The following is a 22,182-nucleotide window of genomic DNA, read 5'->3' as shown; positions in this document are numbered from 1 at the left end:
TATACATGGTATACATATGAAATACCTATCGGAATAGTAAATTGAGTTGCTGAGATTGCCAAATATACTACTCACACCGCCCAACACTCCACCCCCACTCTTCGCGTGCTAACTCCGAAAGAAGAAGCCACGACAGAGGAGAAAAATGAGCCAATTAGATTGAGTTAAATGTAATTGTTTGGATTAGATTGGCTGATTAAATAATACTTGTAATTTACATGACTCATAATTTTTCAACAAATCACAATTCCCATATGTCTTCTCGAATCACTCTCTTTAACACACAGCCACCATCAATAACACGATGATCGCCAGACAAGCCTTGAGAGCGGCTACACGCTCAACACGCGCACTCGGTGCAATCAACAGAGCTGCTCCAGCTGTAGCCCAGCGCAGTGGATTCGTAAGGCAGTAGCACACACAGCACACACAGCTCATCCACCTACAGCCATCAGCTACCCGCGGCTACAAGGACATCACCTTCGCTAAGGAAGGTGGCAGCGAGAGAGTCTACGAGCGTATGTCACGTGATTCTACGCGCTCCACTCTAACAACTCTCCAGGCAGCGACTTTGGCGGTAACAGACTGCATGAAATCCTCGGCAATGAGACCCTCGCTATGGTCGGTTACGGCTCCCAAGGACACGGCCAAGCGTGAGTCCGGTGTCTTGAAAATATTCCTCTCTCACTCGTACAGCCTCAACGCCAGAGACCAAGGCATCAACGTCATTGTTGGTGTGCGTAAGGATGGCCAGTCGTGGAAGGAGGCCATGGAAGACGGTTTCGTCCCTGGCCAGTCTCTCTTCCCTATCGAAGAAGCGATCGACAGGGGCACTATCATCATGAACTTGCTCTCAGACGCCGCTCAATCTCAGACGTGGAAGGATATCGCCCCTCTCATCAAGCCAGGCAAGACGCTCTACTTCTCCCACGGTTTCTCTGTCGTCTACAAGGAAGACACTGGTGTTGTCCCTCCTAAAGACGTAGACGTCATCCTCGTCGCTCCAAAGGGTTCTGGTAGAACTGTTAGAACTCTCTTCAAGGAGGGCAGAGGTATCAACTCCTCAATTGCCGTCTTCCAAGATGTTACTGGTAAGGCTTTCGAGAAGGCTCAAGCACTTGGTATTGCTGTTGGCAGTGGATACCTTTACGAGACTACATTCGAGAAGGAGGTGTACTCTGATCTTTACGGTGAGCGTGGTGTGTTGATGGGTGGTATCCAGGGTATGTTCCTCGCGCAATACGAGGTACTTAGAAAGAATGGTCACTCTCCCTCCGAAGCGTTCAACGAGACAGTCGAGGAAGCTACACAATCCCTCTTCCCTCTCATTGGCAAGTACGGTATGGACTACATGTACAACGCATGTTCCACCACTGCCCGTAGAGGTGCGCTCGACTGGGCACCTAAGTTCTACGAAGCCAACAAACCCGTCTTCGAGTCGCTCTACGAGTCTGTCAGGAACGGTACCGAGACTAGACGCTCGCTCGAGTTCAACGGCCGTGACACTTACAGACAAGACTTGCAAGCTGAGTTGGAAATCATCAACAACCAGGAAGTTTGGAGAGCTGGCAAGGAGGTGCGCAAACTCCGCCCTGATTACCAAGAGTAGATGTATTCTGAGTCTTTTGAAAAATTTTCTTTATTTGGTTAAGTTGGTAGTGTATTGTGTTTGATGTGTGTTGTGTTGTGTTGTGTACTGTGTACTTTGCCAAGTGCAACTTGTACCTGATAAGAATTCAATCCTTCTTCTCATTACGCCATCGACATCACCGTGATGCCGAAAAAGCTTCATTTCAAAGGCGATACTGGGAAGAAGAAGATAAAGCGAGGTGGGGGATCTGGACTGAAGAAGGAAAGTGGAGAAACACGCAACGACGCGGCGCTAGAAACTACGGAATCTAATAGCTGGGTTATAGCAACCGAAGCGATGCATATAAATGGCCCAGCGGTGCTACTTCACAGCGGTGGGCCATCAGTATTGAATTTCCACGCTACGCTATCGCGTCCACACATGCACGTGCTTGGCGATGGTTCTGGCAGTGGCACACCTTCCGCACCCCCCACGCTGCTCACATACACGCCTACAGACATAGCGAGCGTGTGGGTAGCGAGCAAGCTAAGCGGCACAGACACTCTTACTCTCAGATCGGCTGACGGGAGATTCCTCGCTGCTGACCGGCATGGCTGCGTCAGCGCACTCAGTGAGGCTAGAGGTCCGAACGAGCAGTGGAGACCAGTCGTGCAGCAAGACAGCACGATAGCGTGGTTATCGTCTTACGATAAATTCCTCGCTATCGATGAGGTAGCTGGTGGTGGCGTCACCCTGCGCGCTGATAGTCATGTCGTTGGTTTCAATGAATCTTGGACAGTCAAAGTGCAGGCGGGGTACAAAGTCGCTGGTGAGCGGGAAATGGCGCGTGAAGCTAGCAAGTTGAGTGGGAGTGGTGTGCAAGTGGATCTGGATGGAGTTGGTGCTGCTAGTGGGGTTGACGCCGTGCCCGACGAAGCTACACACACATCTCGCTTTCAAGCTTATGGAAAAGCCACTGCCAACACATACACACCCGCAGACAAGAAACACCTCAGCCAGGCTGTCAAACAAGGCAAACTCAATGAGACACTCCTCGATAGACGCAGCAAAACTAAGAGGTGGGTGGAGTGTATATGTTTAACGTTTACGTGCATCGACTGACTTTTGAATGGTAGCGACAAATTCTGCTAACCTTGCTCACCTCAACAATCTCATCCGCCTCACTCGCCTCTTGTATTGCATCCTGTACTTGCGTCGCTCATACGTCGCGTACCCGACTAGACAGACAGCTGTAGCGAGAAGTGCACAAACAATTATCATCCCAATTGGCTTAACGAGGAATTTTGTTGCTGGCTGTGTGAGTGTGTGAGTGTGTGAGTGTATGTATGGCTATTTAACTACAACCCACGATGGCTTTGTCGTTGGGATCGAACTTGGGTGCATCTTCTAATATCGATAGCTGTATTGGCAAGGTTGCTTGTGTACTCGTTGTAATCAATTTGCTCATCGTATTTTCCAACCCCCATCACTAGAGGGCTAGAAAGGGGTACTTAGGGGACTAAAATTTTGTTATGGCTGTGAATTAAGTTGAAAAGCAGATAATAGTCAAAACAGCAATGTTATCATATAAGTTATTAATGCGCTTTCATTTACGCTATTATATACGCTATTAAAAATTACATGTCTTTGTTAGCATGTCTCCTTTTTGTTGGGATTAAACCGATAGAGCCGAATACAAGCAAGTACAAAGAGCAGGCTAGGAGAAATTTAGAGGTGTGATATTCTAATAAACCCTACTCACAAGTAAAGAATGAGTATAGAATGGAATTGGTGGAAGCGAATGCAATAAACAGAGTGGACCATCCAGAGAGGATTGATATTGTTAGAATCTGTGTGAGTGTTTTAGTTGTTGAAAATTGACTCAAATTGACTGAAATTGACACTCACAGGGATAACAAATCTGGTATTCTTCTCAGATTGCCATTTTTGATAATCAGGTAGAGTGTTTCTAATATAAGGCAGCCATATCAGCAGATATAGGAATAGTGCGGTTGTTATACTGAGCAATCCAATTGAGACCTTTGAAATCGTTCTAAAGGGATTTGAAAGGGAAATGAGGAAAATTACAACTGAATAAACACCACTCACTGCTCCCATCCACCGCTACTTAACAAATTACTCAAATTCCATGGTAATTTGGTGAAATATGCGATAACACTCCCGGTGATGACCCTATAAGTGGGAGTGAGGGGAGTATTACGACCAAAGCTCAACCAACCACTTCAACTGCTTAATGAAATTGTTCACATTTAGCGGTGATTGACTCGCTGGAGTCACACTGGCCATATGTTATGAGAGTTGTCAAGTAACAGCCATGAGAAATGGATTGATAGCATTCAGGCAAATACCGGCGACGCTTATTGGTCCGCCTTCACAGTACAGCCATTTAAGGCCAATCAGATACGCTTCAGAGGATGCAACAACACCGAATCAGCAACATCACCCATACGAACCAACTAATCAAATTGATCATTTCTCATCAGAGGAATTGTCATTTGACCTATCAAGACGCAAGTTAGATAATTTCAATGATAAATTCTGGTCAGATAACAATATTCGCTGTGAGCACGCGTTGAAGGAGTTTGTAGGCGATGCAGAGGGTGAAAGGAGGCAGGTACTCTTACAGCAATTTTGGAGGGATTGGGTGAGTAGATTTGCCGTGTTTTTTCTTTTACTCAAAAGCTTCCACAGTCATTTGCCAATCATGAACGCTATTATAACTGGTCCAAGTACTGGTGGTCTGCACAACTCAGTCTACTCTACCCTGCACTCAAATTATCCATTAAACAATCCCTGAAAATCTTCTTGTAATTTATTTGTTCCTTCATCTCAAACATCGATGAGCTCTCAAACACACACGCTCGCTAGAGATGATCACGTGAATCTATCAGTATACGCCCCACTCCCCGCTCAAGTATCCCATGCCCTTCAATCCTTAGACTTATACACGGACGCTGTCTCCTCTTTCCTCGACCACGCTTCAGGCTTCGCATACCTACTCACTCAACGCGAATGCTTCGTTTGGAACTACGCAAAGCGCGCTCTATTCAGCCCCACAGCTTACGTCTTCCCTTGTCCATCTCCCATCCACTCGTCTTATTCGTCCAATTCCTCTCTACCTGCTGCTATTCTCACTTGTCCAGCAACCTCCCGCGAGCCTGGTCTCCTTCTAATCTCCCCTAACGGTATTTACCGATTCTGGGAACACGTCGGTATGGCCCTCTCTGGCGTTGATAGGTTTATAGAGGGCCAACTCAACGATCTCGCTCAGTCTGAGTCTGTTACTGGCCTATTTGAGTCTGATCCTTCACATTACATCCTCACCACCTCCTTTACAAACCTCAAACATATCATTCTCGCCCCTTCACAAGGTAGACTATATCCCATCGTTAGACCCTTCCCTCCGACACGAGGTGTCTTTGCAAGACTCTTCTCCTCCGCCGCTTACTCAACATCTCAACAATTCTCTGCACTTGCACTCTCAAAACCCGATCAATTCGGTTCGAGAGACCTCTTTGCTCTTGGTGAGCGTTCCGTGCAAGTTTGGTCAATTGGCTATGCCTCTGCTGCTGCGTCTTCATCAAATGCTTCTAAATTCATCGGCCAGTACAACATTCGCGATTCTATAGCTGATCATTTGATACCGGGTACTGGTCTCGATGTGCACACTTGCAAATTATCTGTATCTATACTAGATGCTGCCGTTACAAATGACAGCAAATTAGCTGTCCTTGTCTCTTACGTTGCACCAACTAATAACAATGATGATGGTGACAAGGACAAGGTTCAATCATACGCTCTTTGTTTGCTCATACACACCCAGGATCCAACCCAGCCATGGAGTGTCGATAACATGATAAATCTCAATTACCAAGCCATTATTGATCCACGTCCCTACTCCACTCCAAAGCTAATCGTTCATCAAGGCGGTCCTGCCTTCTTTGTTGTCTTCTCAGATGCCATTCTCATATCAACTCTAAACGACAATCTAAAATACTCAATGTTGTTACCACTCCAATACCCCCTCAACAACAAATTTATCGGTTATGGCCACGCATCAATTGAATCCAATACCGCTTCCATTTTCTCACTCGCTGTGAATGGCGGTATAATCTCTATTAAGATGGATCTAGATAGGCTGGAGTCAGACTCGAAAAATCAGGTCGATCCTGCTGCCAGACTAACAGCAACGTTAAAGAGCAGACTCGAACAAGCAATTTTCTACGGCGATAGAGAACACAACCCAATCTCATTTGCCATTCCTAATGCATACATTGAAGGTGATTTGCAAGAGGCTACCAAGTCTGTCAGTAGGGATATTTTATCCAGCAGATCTGCCAACATGCCCGTTATCCTCGATTTAAGAGCCCAGATCTACGATCGCTCAATCAGGTGCCACAAACTTATTCAATACATTAGTGAAAATGGCTTGCTTGGTAGGTTGGCCCCAAGTACCCGTAGACAACTCTGCGATGATGCTGAGAAGCTGGTTGCTGCGAATGAGTTGTGGCTACATGAGAATACTGAGGATTCCGGTACAGAAAGTCTTTTATCGACGTCAGTGGAAGCGTACATGAACGGTGCCGATCTGAAAGAGGATATCGTGCGCATGTTTTTAAAAAAGAAGGTAGGCGATTATACTGACTGCGTTTAATCATTCATTGCTCACCATTAACAGGTCAAAGATATCGGTGTGCTCATCGAAAAAATGAGCGGGCTAGTTAGCGACTACATGGAATCAAATCCAGGTATAGAGAAGAAATCGCAACTGATACTGGAATCAAACCGTTACATTCTCGCCACACTCTCACCTTCGTTCAAATTCCGTCAACAGCAGAGTGAGATATACGGCTTAGATGCATCTGCACGAGGTTTTGAGTCGTGGATGGCCAAGACTAAGATGCTACACGTCTTGGAGATGACTTATGAGCGCACAAGGAAGCTGCTACGCGACAGAACGCGTGAGTTGGGATCTAGCATCGATGATAACCCTACCGATTACGAGAATGCCCCATCAACGAAAGCGACACAGAAACTAATTGGTAGACAGAGTGAACAGGAAGAGTTGCGTCAACAGCTCTGCTCTATTGCTGAACTTACAATAGAGTCGTACGAGGATCGCATCGACTATCTCAAGGCTTGGTCTAAAACGGAGAAAGAATTAGCAGTCTTATCGGATAAATTTAATCGCACTCTCCGCCCTAACCTCATACACCCCCTCGTAACTATAGATAAGGCTGACTTTGCTTTCGATCTCGCTGAAAGACATGGTGCGTTTAGGATTCTCACAGAGTTGTGCACTGCAAGTGTAGGCAGTATTGATCGTATCAAGTATTACCTCGATACATATCAGGAAGAATTCGGGTTTGAATTGTATAAGTGGTACGTAGAAAATGGTAGGTGGTTTAGACTCGCAGTTGGCTACATTTGACCCAATGATCGCATCAGGTAAATTGTGGACACTATTTCAACATGAACTTCCTTATGGCGATTTGCTTTACAAGTTCTTCAAACAGAGTAATAACGGACGCTTTGCGTGGATGCATGACTTGTCGTCAGGGCGTTACATAGATGCTAGCCAGACGCTGATAGACGAGTCGTCAAGGGAATCCGAATTGGCACCGAAGCACCTCTTACTCAGTCTGGGTAAATTGTCTCATATCGCCAACGTTGATATCGATACTTTCGAAAGCACAAAAACACAGCAAGAGGTTGAAGGTGAGGACTGGTTTGATTGATTTTATCCAATTGACATAATATACTTAAGCTACCGATGATAAACTCGACTTGATCAGTATGCACGGTAAACTACTTGATTCGTTCCAAACACAGCTCCTTCAAGCTGGAGAAAGCAGCGAACGGATGGAACTAGACGACAAGGTGGCCAAAATCACTGAACTTGTAGCGTCTAGGTTGGATTTATCGGGGTTGATTAGTCATCTCCACAATCTTATCAGGGGATTACTCACAGGGAAGGCGCTGGATGCTGAAGATTTGGTCGACCTGCTCACACTCAAGGACAACTTCTATGAGCAGGTCGGGGATTATGCTTCGGCGATTGATGTATGTGTGAGAGCGAAGGATGTACCTGATAAACGCGCACACGCTTCACTCAAATCAATTTGGAGAAGAGTCTACCTACGCGATGACTGGGTCACGCTGAGTAGTACGATGGGTATGAACGATAACCAACTCGGTGAGAATCTCCGCCAATCTGCTCTGTATGCTACCATCCAACTTGCATCTGAAAATGATCACCCTGAAGCACTATTCCTCACTCCTAAAAAATCACTCAACAAGCTCACAGATAAAGACTTGCTGGCTCGTTTCCCAGCTATGTCGCAGGAGGAGGTTGCGTCTATATTGCACGATCTTCAAGAAGAAAATTCACGACTCGAAACTTTAATTAGAGATTATAACCTCGAAAACTGGTACAATGAAGTGTTGAGAATACATTCTGAGGACTATCCAAAGGAAGCAGCCGAGACACAAGAGCAGGAGCAGGCACAGGAGCAAGAAATGGACGAGTCGTAGATAGTTTAGTAGAGAGTGTATACAATAATTTATTTATATTAACATTATTCACTTTTCTTGTCATCCGCTTTGTCTTTTTCTTGGTCATCTTCGGCTGTCCAACTCCAAGCCTGTTTAAACTCTCCACGTGCAGCAGACAAAAGCGCGACTGAGCCAATACATGCTGGACTGAGGTATAGCAGAGCAGGTTGAGCAGCTTTGAAGTTGTGCATGACGACGACAGTGGCCACCAAACCCAAAAAGTAAGCTATCAAACAGGTCGTGAAGTAAGGTTTTGCGAATTTGTCGTTTGATGTTGGAGGTAGACCTGATTTTTTCTGCTCTGAGTGTCTTACAGTTGCCAAATGCAGATCCAATCTGAGACACAAAGCGATAAAGATACCGGGTAAGACTATATCACCCAAACCGAGCAATGTCAAACCGGGGTTTTCATCTGAGACTAGTTTGTTGAGACATGCACACTCATGTCCTACTTTCTTGGCCAAGTCAGCAACGAAAGCTATACCAGCATCCTTAGGCCAGACGAGCTTGATAGGAGCTTCTATGCCTTTAGCTACTGAAACCATGACTGGAGTGAAGAAGACCCAGAACACGTCGTAGAAGAAGAGACCGGAGAGGAGGATAGCGCCTGTTTTCAAGCTATCGAGCTCAATCAGTTTGATGCCGGTCCAAGCGAAGGAAAGGCCGAGGAAGTTGTTGAGATACCATGGTCTGTCGAACAGGAGGTATGAAAACGAAGCTGCAAGTGAAAGGAGAAGGAAGGCTATTGAGGAGGCAGTGAAAGGGAAGCGAGCTTCTTCGCTCTTGCCTTTAACAAGAAGGAGTCTCCATTTGGGAAAGAGAGTATTGTAGAGCTTAGATCCGATGACGTGGTAGAAACCGCTGTCGAGGTATTTAGCACCAGCAAAACCGCCAAAGAGGGCAAAGTAACCACCGAGGAGAATATTTAGATACTCCTTGCTAACGTATTTGACAATAAGGAAGAGTGATCCAAGCACAGCGCTGCCGATGATTGGGAACATCTTTGCATCCCCAGCGTTGAGCTTCTCGGAGACATCTTCATCCTTTTCGTCTTCATCGTCTTCTAATTCACCCTTGCTCTCTCTAATCAGCTTCTTTGTCGCTTTCGGTGTCTGTGACCTTGTAAGCGGGTGTATTTGCGTGGACGGACACCCACTTTCAACGCTCCCCAGCTACCAGCGTACACACTGCCTACTGCCTGCGCGCCGAGTGCGGCATAAGCGTAGAATAGTAAATTGTGTTCAGTCATGGAGGTGACAGGGCAAACAGCAAGCATGAAAAGTTGCGCAGAATTTGAGCTAAAGCAGAAACTGCAAAACACCCACTTAATACAAAATAGATGGCTCAGCAGCCCCTGGGGGCATTGTCGAGTGAGGATCGTGTTTGAGAATGTCCGGGTTGAGGTCGCTGAGTGATTGGAAGCCACCGACAGTCATGCTTATGTCCAAGTCTGCGAGGAGCGACTTGATCACATGACGGCAGCCAGGCTCTCCCGTAGACAAACCCCAGACCCACATTCTACCTACCATGACAGCGTGTGCGCCTAACGCCATCGCTTTCATGATATCGCTACCCGTTCTGATCCCAGAGTCGAAAAGTATTGTGCACTTGTGCCCGACGGCTGCTGCGATTTCTGGGAGCACCTCGAGACTCCCCACAGCACCATCAACTTGGCGTCCTGCGTGATTTGTCACGACTATCCCGTCGCAGCCAATCGATAGAGCCTGAGTTGGATGTTAAAAGGAAAACAATTTTTTGTGAGACTTTTTCACCTTTTCGGCATCTGCGACAGATTGGACACCTTTTACTAAGAAAGGTCTGCCATTTGTTAATTCGTGCCAGAAATTTCTGATCTCTTCTACAGCTGGCCATGTCAACGGCTTTCCATGCCAAACGCTATGGTCGATCCAGCGACCTGGGTCGTGCTTAAGTTCATCGCCGTACTTTCTCATGAACACTGGATCCGATTCACCCATTTCGTTGCCCAAGTTACCTGCGTAGAAGGCGTAGTTGCCGATATCTGTATCTGTCGGTCTATAACCGAGTTGAGGGGTGTCGGTGGTAATCATGCACGCATCAAAGCCATTCTGCCACGCGCGACGCAATAGGCTTTGAGTAACTTGAGGGTCCTGGCTGGCGTAAAGCTGGAAGAAACGGGGTGCGTTGGATTCAGTTTCTCTTTTGCTCCCGCTGTACTCGTTGACCGAGTTGGACTCATTCTTCACTGCGGCCGACTTGTCGTGCGCAGCTGCAACATCTTCAATAGAGTAGCTGGAAGCTGTAGAGAGGCAGTAGGGGAGCCCCAATTCGCCAGCTACCGTCGCGGCAGCTAGCTCACCCTTGGGGTGATAGATCTTATTTATACCGATGGGTGCAAATAGGATTGGGGCTGGTACTTTGTGACCGAATACTGTGGTTGTGAGGTCACGTGTGTTGGTGTCTTGAAGCGTGCGAGGAATGATGCGATACTTGAAGAAAGCTTCTCTGTTGGCGTGCTGAGTGGGGAGTGTTAGCGGGTTCAGAAGATTGCCAGATTTTGCACTCACATGCGTCCATCCCATCCCAGCGTCTGGAAAATTAGTGTTAGATAAGCGCTAATCCATGTCGTCATTCGTCGATAGTGGTTCACTTACTTGAACTTGCATACCAATAGCCGTTGTTTGTGAGATTGTTGCGGGCGTCGTGTTGTAACCTATACAATGTCAGATACTTGGGATTTACTTGCGCACAGTACAACCCAAACGCACTTTGACGGATGCGTGCTGACACTCGGCAGCTTTCCCTGTGGGCCATTCTTAAAGAGCTCACGCTGGTAGAGGGAGTAGTGTGGTGAAGGTCCCTTTGGCTTGTTGTATGGATCCATTTGGCTTGCTTTGTGATGGTCAAATCGATAGAAAGAGTTACACAGTTTAATATTGAATACAGATAACACGCCAAATCATTCAGCCGCACCGATCGAACGTATTCACGGGACTCCGCTGCGTAGTTGAGTGATCAGCATGAGCAACGGCTATCGGGTGTATTCGTACGGGTGTCCGTGTGATTTTGGTGAGTAATGAGTATCGTGTGCCATTTCTAGTGTGCTGTGACTTGCGTGCTCTATGCTCTGTGCGCTGTAGCCGTTGTATTTTCTGCACCCCTCCCACCAATCACTCGCCACTCACATGCCTTCTCTTTCGCTGATATGAAGGGAAATGTGGCAGGAGTTGTAGCGGCCATCGCAGGCAACGTCGTTATAGCGCTGGGTCTAAATATCCAGAAACTCAGCCACCTGCAAATTTCAAATTTAGAGGAAAATGACGACACCTTGCAATACCTACGAAACGGTACTTTCTGGGTCGGTTTGGCAATGTCCAGTTTAGGAGAGTGCTGCAACTTTATCGCATATGGCCTCTCCCCAGCACCTCTAGTCGCCCCTCTCGGCAGCTGTGCATTGGTTGCGAACGGAATCTTCTCGCCAATCCTCCTCCAAGAATCGTTTGGATTGCAAGAGATAGCTGGCTCTATGCTCTGCATTACTGGGGCTTTCATCCTTGTCTCTTCAAACACAGCCAGAGAGGACAACGTCGACTACAACACCCTAATCACAGCTATAAACAGGCCTTGGTTCCAAACATACCTTTTCTGTCTGTTCACTGCCATTTTCCTTCTTATGGCTTTGTCAAATAGCACTTTTGCTCGGCGATCTGTTACCGTGGACATTCTAATATGCGCCCTCTTCGGGAGTCTTACAGTTATTTCCACAAAGGCACTCAGCGGACTGCTCGTTAAGGATGTGGCTGGGGCATTCACGCATCAGATAACATACGTCGCGTTGATAGTGCTTCTCCTCACAGCAGCTGCACAGGTGCATTTCTTGAACAAGGCCCTCAATCGATTTCACTCCAAGATAGTCATACCCACGCAGTACATCTACTTTACAATATCCGTCATATTCTCCAGCTCAGTCCTCTTTAACGACCTCGACTCCTTTCCGTACCCGACACTGCTTCTCGGACTGGTTGTGTCGTTCTGTGGCGTCTTTTTCCTTTGTAGAGCGCCAGAAAGCGAGCAGCAGGAGCTTGAGCGTGGGTGTGTACGGAGGTGTTCTATAGAATCTGCACAGGTTCAGGTGCACTCACGCGATTTATCACACCCCGCACACACCACATGCATTAAACCAATCCGTGCAAGATCTAATTCGTCCCTCACAAAAGTAGGCATAGGCCTGTCGCCAGCACAATACCTTCTCGCGAGCCATGCGGGGTACAGCGACGAGCAGCAGCCGTTGCTGCATGAGGATGAGAGTCGAATATTGTCTCAGACTTACAACAGTACAGCTAATCATGGTGATCAAGTGCAAGATAGGTATGACAGATAGAAATAAAGAGAATCGGGTAAAATGTAATATATTCTACTTAATCAGCCTTTCATATCAATCCATTCAAATCTATTACTTGTATACAACTCACTCACCCACCCACTGATGTTCGCGACTGAGGAGGTTATCATGAGCCCACCACCACCACGCGTGTGAGGGGTCCACTTGGAACTCGGCATCTGCATCCCAAGCGGGGAGGTTGTTTGGAAAGGCTATCGATTCGCACCGCCTACTCCAAGGTTTTTCGTGAATGTAATGGACGACGTTCACGCGTGTGTTAGATGCGCCATTATCCCACAGCGGCTTGTGGCATACTCTGAGCACCTTGAGAGCGTTGTAGAACCACGGCAAGATACGCACTCTGTCTTGGAAGACATCCTGCAGGATCTGCTGATCGGGAAACACGTAGCTCTGCACAGTTTCCCTGTTTGTGCGCACGAACTGCTCGATATCCCCACACACCTTGTCACTCGGCCGGAAGACCATGACGCCCGAGTTGAGAGCGACATCATTTGTGGCAGTGAGGCGGGAGAGGTGAGTGAAAGGGGGTGTATGTGAGTATGTGTCTGTCTGCGAGAACCGTGTATGACCGCAATTCTCCACCGTCCACTCACGCGGATAGAATGGTTTACGGCGGTTATTGCAAGTGCAAGCGAAAGCGATTGCGAGTTGATCCACATCCACACCAACGCCACCGTGTGTATCATGCGCCAGTAAATGGTCTATATTCTGCGTCACGAGCGTGTCCGCATCCAGCAGCCCCAATGTCTCAAACTCGGTGAGTGCGAATGCGCGTAATTTGTTGCCCGCCTCCGCAAAAGCAGCGCGATTTGCACCTGCAGCCACGCTGTCGAGGAGGAGTGGCTCGACTGTGCGCACCTCTAGACCGAATTCGAGCAGCTGCGTACGCGCGTCGGCCGGGAGCGCTTCGGTTGCGAGCACGAGGAGAGGATATTGCGATTTGCAGTGCGACAGACTCGCTGAGAGGACTTTGGCGCCGATGGCCTGGTGTGTGTGAGGTGAGGGGGCGTGGTGGCGTGGTGGCGTGGTGGTGCACTCACATAGCTCGCCGTCGTTACTACTGTCACCCAGCTGCAGTGGGTGTGAGAGTGAAATTGAGTGTGAGTGTGGCTGTGTGGCCCTCTGGCTGTGTGTCTGCTCACGATTTCGTCATGACGTATGGTGCTGGTGAAGCGAGAAGACGGTCGACGATTGAATTGGTACCGATTGAATGCACGTCAACTTTAATTAGAATGTTGAGGTAATCTATGAATTGGGTGAGCTGTACAATGGATGACTGTAACTCCACGCTCTTCTTTCCGCTTTCTGTCTTCTGCTCGTCTTCTCCCTTGGGCAAACTGGCCAAAGTGGGCGAACAGAGTGGAGTATGCGACCGACACCGAATTTACAATACCTGCGAGCACTACGGGAGATTCTAGCGCCACCACTGGAGAGACTGGGGCTATTTCGACCGCTGGATCCAACATACGGGCGTTACCTACTCCCTCCGAGCCACACATACGAGCTATCGCACCAGGCGCACTACAGCGACATAAAGACAACTCGCCGCCGCCTCTACACGACTCGTATGGGCGAGGCGCTTGGACGATCGCATGAGATAGCGCTTACGCAGGGTGAGCTCGACGAAGCGCGCCTCTCACATCAAGACAGCTGGGTGACATTCCAGACGTTCGAGAAAGCCCGCCGCGCGCCGGGTGACGTCGACGCTGACCTGCTGCTCGTCCACGGCTACGGGGATTACGGGGGGAAGTGGGTGGCGAATGCGGCGGAGTTCGTGCGGCGCGGTTATCGCGTTGTGGCGCTTGATTTGCCAGGCCATGGGAGGTCGTCCGGTCTGCATGTCTTTGTGCCGTCGTGCAATATCCTCACGCGCGCACTAGCGTCGGTCGTAGAGGACATCTATCCTCCCAATAAGCAACTCTTTCTGATGGGCCATTCTCTTGGTGGTGAGTGTGGCGTGTGTGCGCGCCATCGTATTTCTGACGTCATACCGTATAGGCTTTCTCGCTATCAATTACGCTTTGCAGTACCCACCGGCGCAGAAGGGGGGAAAAAGCGAAAGTGACTCGCACTCACACTCACACTCACTTTTGACCCCCCAGCGACCGCATTTGGCTGGCGTCTACGCGCTGTCGCCGATGCTTGGCATATCGCCCGAGACGCGTCCACCGTGGGTGGTGGAGACGGTAGCGCGCATGCTCGCATCACTTATTGGCCACGTCCCGCTGATTCGTTCAGACGGCTCATTGAAGACGGAGGATGCGCGCGTAATAGCGGAGACGCTGTCGGATATACGTGTCTACCAGGGAGCGCTGCGTATCGGTACGGGACTGGCACTACTGAGTGGCGTCGAGAGCATCAATAGGGACGTATCCAAGCTGAATACACCACTGCGCATCTGCCACGGTGATGCGGATCGTGTCACCTTGTGCGACGCTAGCAGACAATTTGTTGCACGGGCGGATAACACTCGCGGTGATAAGTCTCTCAGAATTATGCATGATGTCAATCACGTCATGCTGGCTGATAGACCCACCCCTCTGAGCAGAGAGGTGGTTAACGATGCTATTGCGTGGATGGATCAGTATTGTGGGCGTGTGTAGGGTGTAAGAGGTAGTCTTTAAGCAGTCTATAAGCAGTCTTTAAGCAGTCTATAAGAAATCTAAAAACAATCTATAAACAATACAATCTATTAATGCATTCATTTACTCATCTGCGTCGCTGATATCCATCTTATCAGTCACATGGCCATCGACACGTTCACCGCCTTTCTTGCCCTGTCTACGCTTGCCCTTCTCGCTGTCTCTCCAGCGTCTGTTTATTTCATCGGGTGTATTTCCCCTCTCTCTTTCAAGGAGTGGGCGGGAAGCCTTGGACATGGCGAAAGTGTTACCGCCGAGCGGGGTAGCATTGCTTCGGTCCCCAATGGGAGTGGTGAGAGTGGGGTGTAAGTGTTTGAGGGCGTTGCGCACCATAGCCGACTTGAGTTCGAGGTCGAAGAGTTGATCGGTGAGTGATTTGGCTATGTGAGTGCGGTGAAGTATGGCGTCTGCTTGATCTGAGTGCAAACTCTCGCTCTCGCTCCCACAAGGCGCCGAGCGCCACACCACCTTGCTGTCGTCGTAAACACAGTCGTATAGACAGAGGGGGAGATCGTGTGCCATGTCGTAGATAGGCTTCCCAATAACGGTGGGGAGGTGGGGGTGTTCAGGGTCAAGCTCCACGCGCATCAAATCATCCACCACGCTCACCTCCTCTTTGCCGCAACCGACCAAAAACAACACCGCCATCATACACCTCACTTGGTGGTAGAGAAAGGCAGATCCGACAAGATTGACGCAGTGGAGTTTGAGGTTCTCCTCGCGCTCTATCCACGCATCGTGGATCGTGCGGTGGAAGTTGTTGATCTGCTTGCTCGCATCTACTTTGCAGAAGTTGCGGAAATCATGCGTGCCTTTGAGGCGCTGGAGGGCGGTGTTCATTCGCCCAACATCCAAACCGGGTCCTTGAGGAGACGCGGCGGGATCCACGTAGTACTTGTAGTGACGGCGAAGACAGTCGAAGCGGGCGTCGAAGGCGGGGTGCACGGGTGCCCACCCCAGGATACGAATGGAGGGGGGAAGGAGAGAGTTGAGGATTTGGATGTAGTTGAGCTCGTGGGTTTGTGGTTGCGATTCTTTGAATATCTGGGCCTCGTGAGCTTCTTTGTAGACACGCTCGCGGACACTGTCCCGCTCAGACTCGTCTGCACTGTCGATCGACGCGTGCTGTGCCTTGGATAGGGAAGGAGGGCGAGCGGCGGTGGGTTGCTTGAAAGCTTCAATGGCGTGTGGAGCGTGTGGAGCGTTGTAGGGGGTGTACGCTGATCTGACCCATAAAGCAACAACTTGACCTGCGGATGAGACACCTTTATCAGTCCTGCCGCACCTGCTCCAGCCAGCGGAGTCGAATGATTTGGACGCGTCAACGAGCCTGCCCTTGCTCAAAGCATCCCAGAGCGTCTGCTCAACGGTCGGGAGTGGAGTGGGTACAGACTGTGCAGCCAAACCGTTATAAGACCAGCCAGAGTAGGAGAACTTCAAGGCAATCTTACGCTGTGAGTAGGAGTTGAATATAAATGGCTTGGAAGAAGGCATTCGAGGTGTTGGTGGTTGTGGTTGTGGTTGGATATACACCATCAACACAGAGCCGCAGCGACGATGCCAGTTCCATTCGAAGCGTTGATTCCAGTTGGTAGGTGTGTTGCTATACAGTATAAGTCATTTCAAACACTCCCCAAGGCCTAATCACAGTCATGTTCGGCGTTGTAAGCGTTGGAATGAACAGCGTCAAGTTTGCAAGGAATGACATGAAGGTGGGTTGTGCGTCGGATATAAAATACATCTAACACCCATTTCACAGCCCACACGCTACAATTTAGACCAATTTGAACAAGTAATGATGAGGAGGGACGAGAGGTTGACTGGGAGCAATAGAGGACAGAGTGTGAGTTGAGTATTAAACATTTTTACAAGCTAATGCTGTTGAAATCCCAGTCAAATCCAACTGCACCTGCCGAATTCCAAACAAACTCAGTTTGGCAGACAGAACAAGTTTTGTAAATAAATTCATTCTTCTTGATGGAATATAGGGAGGTTTATTGCAGGTGCTTGATTATCCCATCCAATTACAAGGTATTCCAGGTTGTTGAGTGTGTTGAGTGACATTCTACCATCCATCATTTCATATTCAACCGAGTCATTTGAATCCATCTCCTTTGTTATCTTGTAGATGTCCATTGAGCCTTGTTTATTCATCTCATTCTTTAGAATATCCTTCAATTGAGCCACACTTGTACTCCTCTCCAATTCCAAATACAAAGTACTCTTCCCATCCCTTACACCGATATCTATTGTATTCTACTCCTATATAAGTGCTATGCCCTTCCTATCCTCACTTACCCACCTTCTTCATTCTCAACCACCAAATGAACTTCAGAAACATCGATATTGACGCAATTGAAAATGAATTTTACAATGACCAAGACCTGGCCGAGGTTGATGATAGGAATCCTGAAGAAACCACAGCTCACTTCAACTCCCTCCAATCGCACTCTACAAGTCTCTTGAACAGGTAAGTCGAGCACTTGTCACCTATTCACTCATAACACCCCACTCAGCCATCAAACCTCTCAAGCCTTAGCGCTTCTCTTAGATTCCCCTCCCTTCGGTCCAACTCAAAACTCTGCGAAATCGATCAACACCAACTCAATCATACAGATCCTTTCTTCCACCAGAACTAACGATATTGAGGGGGCCTTGAAGGACTTGCAACCGCACCACCATGACAATCTCATGAAATACATTTACAAGTCTATGTCTCTCCCCATCGCTGACTCCTCTGGAAACGTCTTCCTCAGCTGGCATGAGAAGCTCACTCAGGTTGCAGGAACTGGTAGTATTGTTAGAGTTATGACTGATCGCAGACTTATTTGATTTGTTCCTTGAATATATAATATACCTCTTTACGAAATGTCTCGGGTGCATTTGCACAGCTACTGATTGATCCCGATTACTTATTTAACTGATGTTTTCTTCTTCAACCTGCACACGCATTATGCATCTCTCACTCACAAACCTCGCCACTCTCGCACTCACTATCACAACTACCCTCGCCTGGTCAGACTCCTACGGAGATGTTCCCCAAAACTCGTTTTCCCTGCTCATCAAAAAGGCACTCACCACCGACAGCTATCAAGGATACAATAACAGCATCTACACCAGCCTGAACACGCAACATTACCCCGACAACTTTACCCCTAAAAACCAATTCATAGTTAGAGGTAACCAATGCTTCCAATACGTTGGTCTTCCTCCTAGAGATGACCTTGATAGCACTCCTGATATCAAAATCGGTTTAGACCACTGCCGAAACCTCGGAAGCTCCGATATCTCTCTTTTCTATAAAGATGAGGAAATTAGCGTGTCTAATGATGACAGATGCGAGCCTCTCTCTGGTGATGATGAGGGCGGATTTAGATGCATTCTGGAAGCTTGATTGGTGATGGTCTTTTGGATGTTATTTTGTACTTTCTTTGAAATGCATATTATGATTATGTGGATATATTCATGATTAAGTTTCATTAGGGCATAATAACCAAATTGATCCGTCTTAACTCTCGATTTGTTTCTACTTGTTCGTTGCATGCACGGCTACTGATATTAATTATTAAGCGGTGCTTTCCCCTAAAATCAAATCCGACAGCGATGACAGAGACACATGGAGCAACAACATCTAAACACTTGGAAACAAAGCAATACTCACCAAGTAAAGACTTAACAAATCTGTTATGATTTAACCAGTGCTGATGATGACGATGATGAAATCTTAATACATTGTTAAGACGATACATGGTGCGACTTAGACCATTCGGACATTCTGCTTGTCGATTTAACCAGTGCAACCAATACGTGGTCTTCCTACTAGAGATGATCTTAACTCTCCTTACATTAAGATCGGTGAAAACCACTTCACAAACTATTATACCGCAGATACCATATTCTCTACAAGGATGAGGATATTAATTCGGCTAGTGATGATAGATGTGAGGTCCTATCCACCAATGATTATCGAGACGGTTACTATATATGCATGCCTTATTGATGTTTAATTGGAGGAGCACATTACTTTATGCATTTCTCATTTCTCAATTATGTAGAATTTTCAACGCTAGGGTTACAATAGGGGATAAAAGCCCTGACAAAACCTCCTTCTTCTCTATCCTTCCAACTAAGCTCGATAATGATGATACCTTTTGGCAGTGACTATGAATAAGCTGTGCATCCTAACGGATCTGCGCTGCTTAAATGTCTTGAGTCGTCCGGCCAGCCAACCACCTTGTTACAATCAATGGGACGGCAATTGAATCTGAATCGACCGCTAGCTTACGTTGAATGCTATTCTATACATGTTTATTATATTTTACGTCTTTGCCTGCTTTCTAATGCTTTTCTTACTGTAATTTACTTGAGCGTTGCAAAAATTCAAAGGCTTTCAGTGCCACAGATAAATGAGTGTATGTAGCGAATAATGCGATGCATATACTGGCTACTAGCGATGTATAATAACATGAATTTTAAATTATAATCATCCGCGCCATCCATTGTGATTCAACAGATTGACGTATATTAATCACCTCGCTAGCTCGCTACTGAGTTGCATTATCCAAATGCATCAGAATGGATAACGCGATAACACACTCCACGTGACAGGCGTGACAGAATCATCGCCACCCTGCACCACACAGTAATTCCGCGGAATGTACCAAGAAACATTTTCCCTGACATTCTCCCTGACAGTCTAACCGACAGAATCCCCGACAGTCTCCCCTGCCAAGAAGTCTTCTGTTGTGGCTACGTCGAGCTTCTTTTCTTCTCAACGTCCATCACAAATTATCCAAATCCAACGCGGGAAGCCTTGGATTTTTGAATTTAATTACACAACCACGCCAACCTCCTCAACGTTGACGACGGCACACGAAAACACACGCTACATGTTATGGCTTCAAATTCGATAACTACTTATGAAGAACCAACAATGGTCCAAACAGGTCCTCTGTTGGTTCTTCTTGGTTTCTACTTTTGCTTGCAACTCGCGCGTATTATCGCCGATTTAGTCTTGTCGGCTGGTCTGCTTGGTGAGATCGCTGTGGGCATTATTTTCGGTGGTCCTCTCGCGGGTATTTTACCAGAATCATGGGAAGAGACTTGGCTGACTGTGGGCTACCTCGGTCTTATTCTCATCGTCCTCTCGGGTGGTTTGGACTTTGATGCTCAAGTATTCGTGAGGTATGTAGCGAGTTGCTTTTTGTATATTCACTTACTCCCCACACAGAGCCATCCCTATCGCCTTCGTCGCTGCTTTCTGGGGTGTCCTTCTCCCCATAGCCTTCTCCTTCGCCATCCTCTGGAAAGCCTTCGGATATCCTATAATCCATGCCTTTACCGCGGGCTGTGCCCTGTCATCAACTTCCCTTGGAACCACTTTCTTCGTTTTGCAGAGTCAGACTAAGAAAGGTATCAACGTTCAAGCGACAAGGGTTGGTACCTTGCTAACTGCTGTAGCATTGAGGTGGGTTGATTCTTTATGCTCATTGTTAAACTAATAAGCGCCCAGCGACGATGTTATCGCTCTCGTCCTCCTCACTGTCATCCAATCTCTCGGCAGTGGCTCAAACAGCACGCTGGGTTGGATCGTTGGCAAGCCCATCGTTGCATCTGTCGCGTTATCCATAGTATCTCCCATCGTCGTATACGCATTTAGACCGGTATACAGACGCTGGATTGAGCGCCCCCTCACCCACTATGGTGGATATAGAGGTGGCGTTACTGTCGGCTTCCTCGTCCTAGCCGCTTACTTAGCCATCAGCTACTACATACACACCACTATGCTTCTCGGTGCTTTCCTTGCTGGAATGACGCTGGCAGTATGGCCATCCAACCGCGATGATGTCCTCAACTATAAACACCTCTTTGAAGAGATCATCGAACCACTGCTAAGACGGACACCACTATGCTTCTCGGTGCCTTCTTAGCCGGTATGACGCTCGTAGTCTGGCCATCTAACCGCGATGATGTCCTAAACTACAAACACATTTTCGAGGAGATATTCGAACCACTCCTCAAACGGTACTTTGCATCTATTTTCTTCGCGTCTATCGGTTACTGCATACCATTCCTCGATCTCTTCACCGCCAAGAGATTCTGGCAGGGTTTGGTGTACAGTGTGTTCATGCTTATCGGTAAGCTGCTCGTCGGGATATGGATCCCTATACGCGACTGTGTCTCCAAAGAGACAGTCGTTGTGGGCGACGAGGAAAACAAGAAGAGAAAGACTAAATGGGGATTGGGCAAACCCAACAAAGATAGCTGGGTAGCAGGTCTGCTGCTTGGAAGCGCCATGTTGGCGAGGGGCGAGATAGGAGTCTTGATCTTGCAAGTCAGTCTGACAACATCCCAAGCGAATGCTAGCTCGCCGAATGCCATCACAGTCATGGATACAGAGACTTACTTGATCGGTATCTGGGCTGTGGCGTGGAACACTATCATAGGACCAGTCATTTTCGGCCAGCTTGTCAAGTTTATGGGCAAGGGAGTCATCGATTCGCACTGGGGTAGCACCCTTCGCATTAGGCTGGAGCAGGAAGAGAAGAATGCGAATATGGATGCTGATTTGAGTGCAGGTGGGAGTGTGGGTGCGAGTGTAGGTGCAGGTGCAAATGACGATTCCAATGCGAATGCGAATGCAAGTGCAAACCAAAGTGAGAATGCAAATGTCCAAGACTTGCACAATCAGGATAACCCAGAGAACGAAAACAAGACAGGTGACAGCAACGTCTAGACTTACCAACTAATCCCGAGTTTTTCAGTGTATCTAGAGCAATGTGAATAAGCAATTGTATTATAGAGCTTTTAATATAATTTGTTATCGTAGATTGATTGGAGGCAAGAAGCACAGTAGTTGCCACCTGGCCACCTACGCACCTATTCACTGTTGGACATGTTTGACATGTGCGACACTGACGTCCTTCCTGATCCGGCGTAGAGGCAGAACAGGTTGATTGCCACTAAGTAAATTGTGGATTCACATTTAGTACATCAACTCAATTAAAACCGTT

The 22,182-nt window shown here is 47.7% G+C and overlaps 15 protein-coding genes across 15 annotated transcripts; 10 read left to right on the top strand and 5 right to left on the bottom strand.

The window, feature by feature from the left end:
- Positions 1-304: 304 nt before the first annotated feature.
- On the top strand, positions 305-1,609 carry J056_002061 (uncharacterized protein; the record flags this gene model as incomplete). The annotated part of the gene is made up of 4 exons (XM_009267925.1): positions 305-403; positions 449-518; positions 563-653; positions 697-1,609. 4 exons carry the CDS (start codon positions 305-307, stop codon positions 1,607-1,609), a joined length of 1,173 nt encoding a protein of 390 aa, XP_009266200.1.
- A 165-nt stretch (positions 1,610-1,774) lies between these two features.
- J056_002060 (Protein FRG1) lies at positions 1,775-2,692 on the top strand (the record flags this gene model as incomplete). Its single annotated transcript, XM_009267924.1, has 1 exon — positions 1,775-2,692. The coding sequence occupies one exon, from the start codon at positions 1,775-1,777 to the stop codon at positions 2,690-2,692; it is 918 nt and encodes a 305-aa protein (XP_009266199.1).
- Positions 2,693-2,728: 36 nt separating this feature from the next.
- On the bottom strand, positions 2,729-3,038 carry J056_002059 (uncharacterized protein; the record flags this gene model as incomplete). Its single annotated transcript, XM_009267923.1, has 2 exons — positions 2,729-2,884; positions 2,940-3,038. 2 exons carry the CDS (start codon positions 3,036-3,038, stop codon positions 2,729-2,731), a joined length of 255 nt encoding a protein of 84 aa, XP_009266198.1.
- Positions 3,039-3,905: 867 nt separating this feature from the next.
- Positions 3,906-4,402, top strand: J056_002058 (uncharacterized protein; the record flags this gene model as incomplete). Its single annotated transcript, XM_009267922.1, has 2 exons — positions 3,906-4,235; positions 4,283-4,402. 2 exons carry the CDS (start codon positions 3,906-3,908, stop codon positions 4,400-4,402), a joined length of 450 nt encoding a protein of 149 aa, XP_009266197.1.
- A 28-nt stretch (positions 4,403-4,430) lies between these two features.
- On the top strand, positions 4,431-8,125 carry J056_002057 (Nucleoporin; the record flags this gene model as incomplete). The annotated part of the gene is made up of 4 exons (XM_009267921.1): positions 4,431-6,218; positions 6,270-6,987; positions 7,040-7,309; positions 7,359-8,125. 4 exons carry the CDS (start codon positions 4,431-4,433, stop codon positions 8,123-8,125), a joined length of 3,543 nt encoding a protein of 1,180 aa, XP_009266196.1.
- Positions 8,126-8,169: 44 nt separating this feature from the next.
- J056_002056 (Minor histocompatibility antigen H13) lies at positions 8,170-9,395 on the bottom strand (the record flags this gene model as incomplete). Its single annotated transcript, XM_009267920.1, has 2 exons — positions 8,170-9,258; positions 9,303-9,395. 2 exons carry the CDS (start codon positions 9,393-9,395, stop codon positions 8,170-8,172), a joined length of 1,182 nt encoding a protein of 393 aa, XP_009266195.1.
- Positions 9,396-9,471: 76 nt separating this feature from the next.
- J056_002055 (uncharacterized protein) lies at positions 9,472-11,009 on the bottom strand (the record flags this gene model as incomplete). Its single annotated transcript, XM_009267919.1, has 5 exons — positions 9,472-9,870; positions 9,919-10,641; positions 10,693-10,715; positions 10,780-10,838; positions 10,894-11,009. 5 exons carry the CDS (start codon positions 11,007-11,009, stop codon positions 9,472-9,474), a joined length of 1,320 nt encoding a protein of 439 aa, XP_009266194.1.
- A 321-nt stretch (positions 11,010-11,330) lies between these two features.
- Positions 11,331-12,506, top strand: J056_002054 (NIPA-like protein 2; the record flags this gene model as incomplete). The annotated part of the gene is made up of 1 exon (XM_009267918.1): positions 11,331-12,506. The coding sequence occupies one exon, from the start codon at positions 11,331-11,333 to the stop codon at positions 12,504-12,506; it is 1,176 nt and encodes a 391-aa protein (XP_009266193.1).
- Positions 12,507-12,593: 87 nt separating this feature from the next.
- Positions 12,594-13,993, bottom strand: J056_002053 (uncharacterized protein; the record flags this gene model as incomplete). The annotated part of the gene is made up of 4 exons (XM_009267917.1): positions 12,594-13,511; positions 13,568-13,598; positions 13,670-13,772; positions 13,816-13,993. The coding sequence occupies 4 exons, from the start codon at positions 13,991-13,993 to the stop codon at positions 12,594-12,596; spliced, it is 1,230 nt and encodes a 409-aa protein (XP_009266192.1).
- Positions 13,994-14,094: 101 nt separating this feature from the next.
- J056_002052 (Monoglyceride lipase) lies at positions 14,095-15,130 on the top strand (the record flags this gene model as incomplete). The annotated part of the gene is made up of 2 exons (XM_009267916.1): positions 14,095-14,473; positions 14,526-15,130. 2 exons carry the CDS (start codon positions 14,095-14,097, stop codon positions 15,128-15,130), a joined length of 984 nt encoding a protein of 327 aa, XP_009266191.1.
- Positions 15,131-15,232: 102 nt separating this feature from the next.
- Positions 15,233-16,663, bottom strand: J056_002051 (tRNA pseudouridine(38/39) synthase; the record flags this gene model as incomplete). The annotated part of the gene is made up of 1 exon (XM_009267915.1): positions 15,233-16,663. The coding sequence occupies one exon, from the start codon at positions 16,661-16,663 to the stop codon at positions 15,233-15,235; it is 1,431 nt and encodes a 476-aa protein (XP_009266190.1).
- A 63-nt stretch (positions 16,664-16,726) lies between these two features.
- Positions 16,727-17,128, top strand: J056_002050 (uncharacterized protein; the record flags this gene model as incomplete). Its single annotated transcript, XM_009267914.1, has 4 exons — positions 16,727-16,760; positions 16,808-16,881; positions 16,929-17,012; positions 17,063-17,128. 4 exons carry the CDS (start codon positions 16,727-16,729, stop codon positions 17,126-17,128), a joined length of 258 nt encoding a protein of 85 aa, XP_009266189.1.
- A 365-nt stretch (positions 17,129-17,493) lies between these two features.
- Positions 17,494-18,001, top strand: J056_002049 (Actin-related protein 2/3 complex subunit 5; the record flags this gene model as incomplete). The annotated part of the gene is made up of 2 exons (XM_009267913.1): positions 17,494-17,639; positions 17,686-18,001. The coding sequence occupies 2 exons, from the start codon at positions 17,494-17,496 to the stop codon at positions 17,999-18,001; spliced, it is 462 nt and encodes a 153-aa protein (XP_009266188.1).
- Positions 18,002-18,122: 121 nt separating this feature from the next.
- Positions 18,123-18,563, top strand: J056_002048 (uncharacterized protein; the record flags this gene model as incomplete). Its single annotated transcript, XM_009267912.1, has 1 exon — positions 18,123-18,563. One exon carries the CDS (start codon positions 18,123-18,125, stop codon positions 18,561-18,563), a length of 441 nt encoding a protein of 146 aa, XP_009266187.1.
- Positions 18,564-20,102: 1,539 nt separating this feature from the next.
- J056_002047 (uncharacterized protein) lies at positions 20,103-21,905 on the top strand (the record flags this gene model as incomplete). Its single annotated transcript, XM_009267911.1, has 4 exons — positions 20,103-20,353; positions 20,400-20,636; positions 20,682-21,015; positions 21,066-21,905. The coding sequence occupies 4 exons, from the start codon at positions 20,103-20,105 to the stop codon at positions 21,903-21,905; spliced, it is 1,662 nt and encodes a 553-aa protein (XP_009266186.1).
- Between the last annotated feature and the right edge of the window lie 277 nt (positions 21,906-22,182).

The sequence above is a fragment of the Wallemia ichthyophaga genome (genome assembly GCF_000400465.1).
Source record: "Wallemia ichthyophaga EXF-994 unplaced genomic scaffold scaffold2, whole genome shotgun sequence".
In the NCBI taxonomy this organism is placed as follows: Eukaryota; Fungi; Basidiomycota; class Wallemiomycetes; order Wallemiales; family Wallemiaceae; genus Wallemia; species Wallemia ichthyophaga.
The sequence above is the reverse complement of the archived record's forward strand: the minus strand, read 5'-3'. Positions and strand labels throughout refer to the sequence as shown.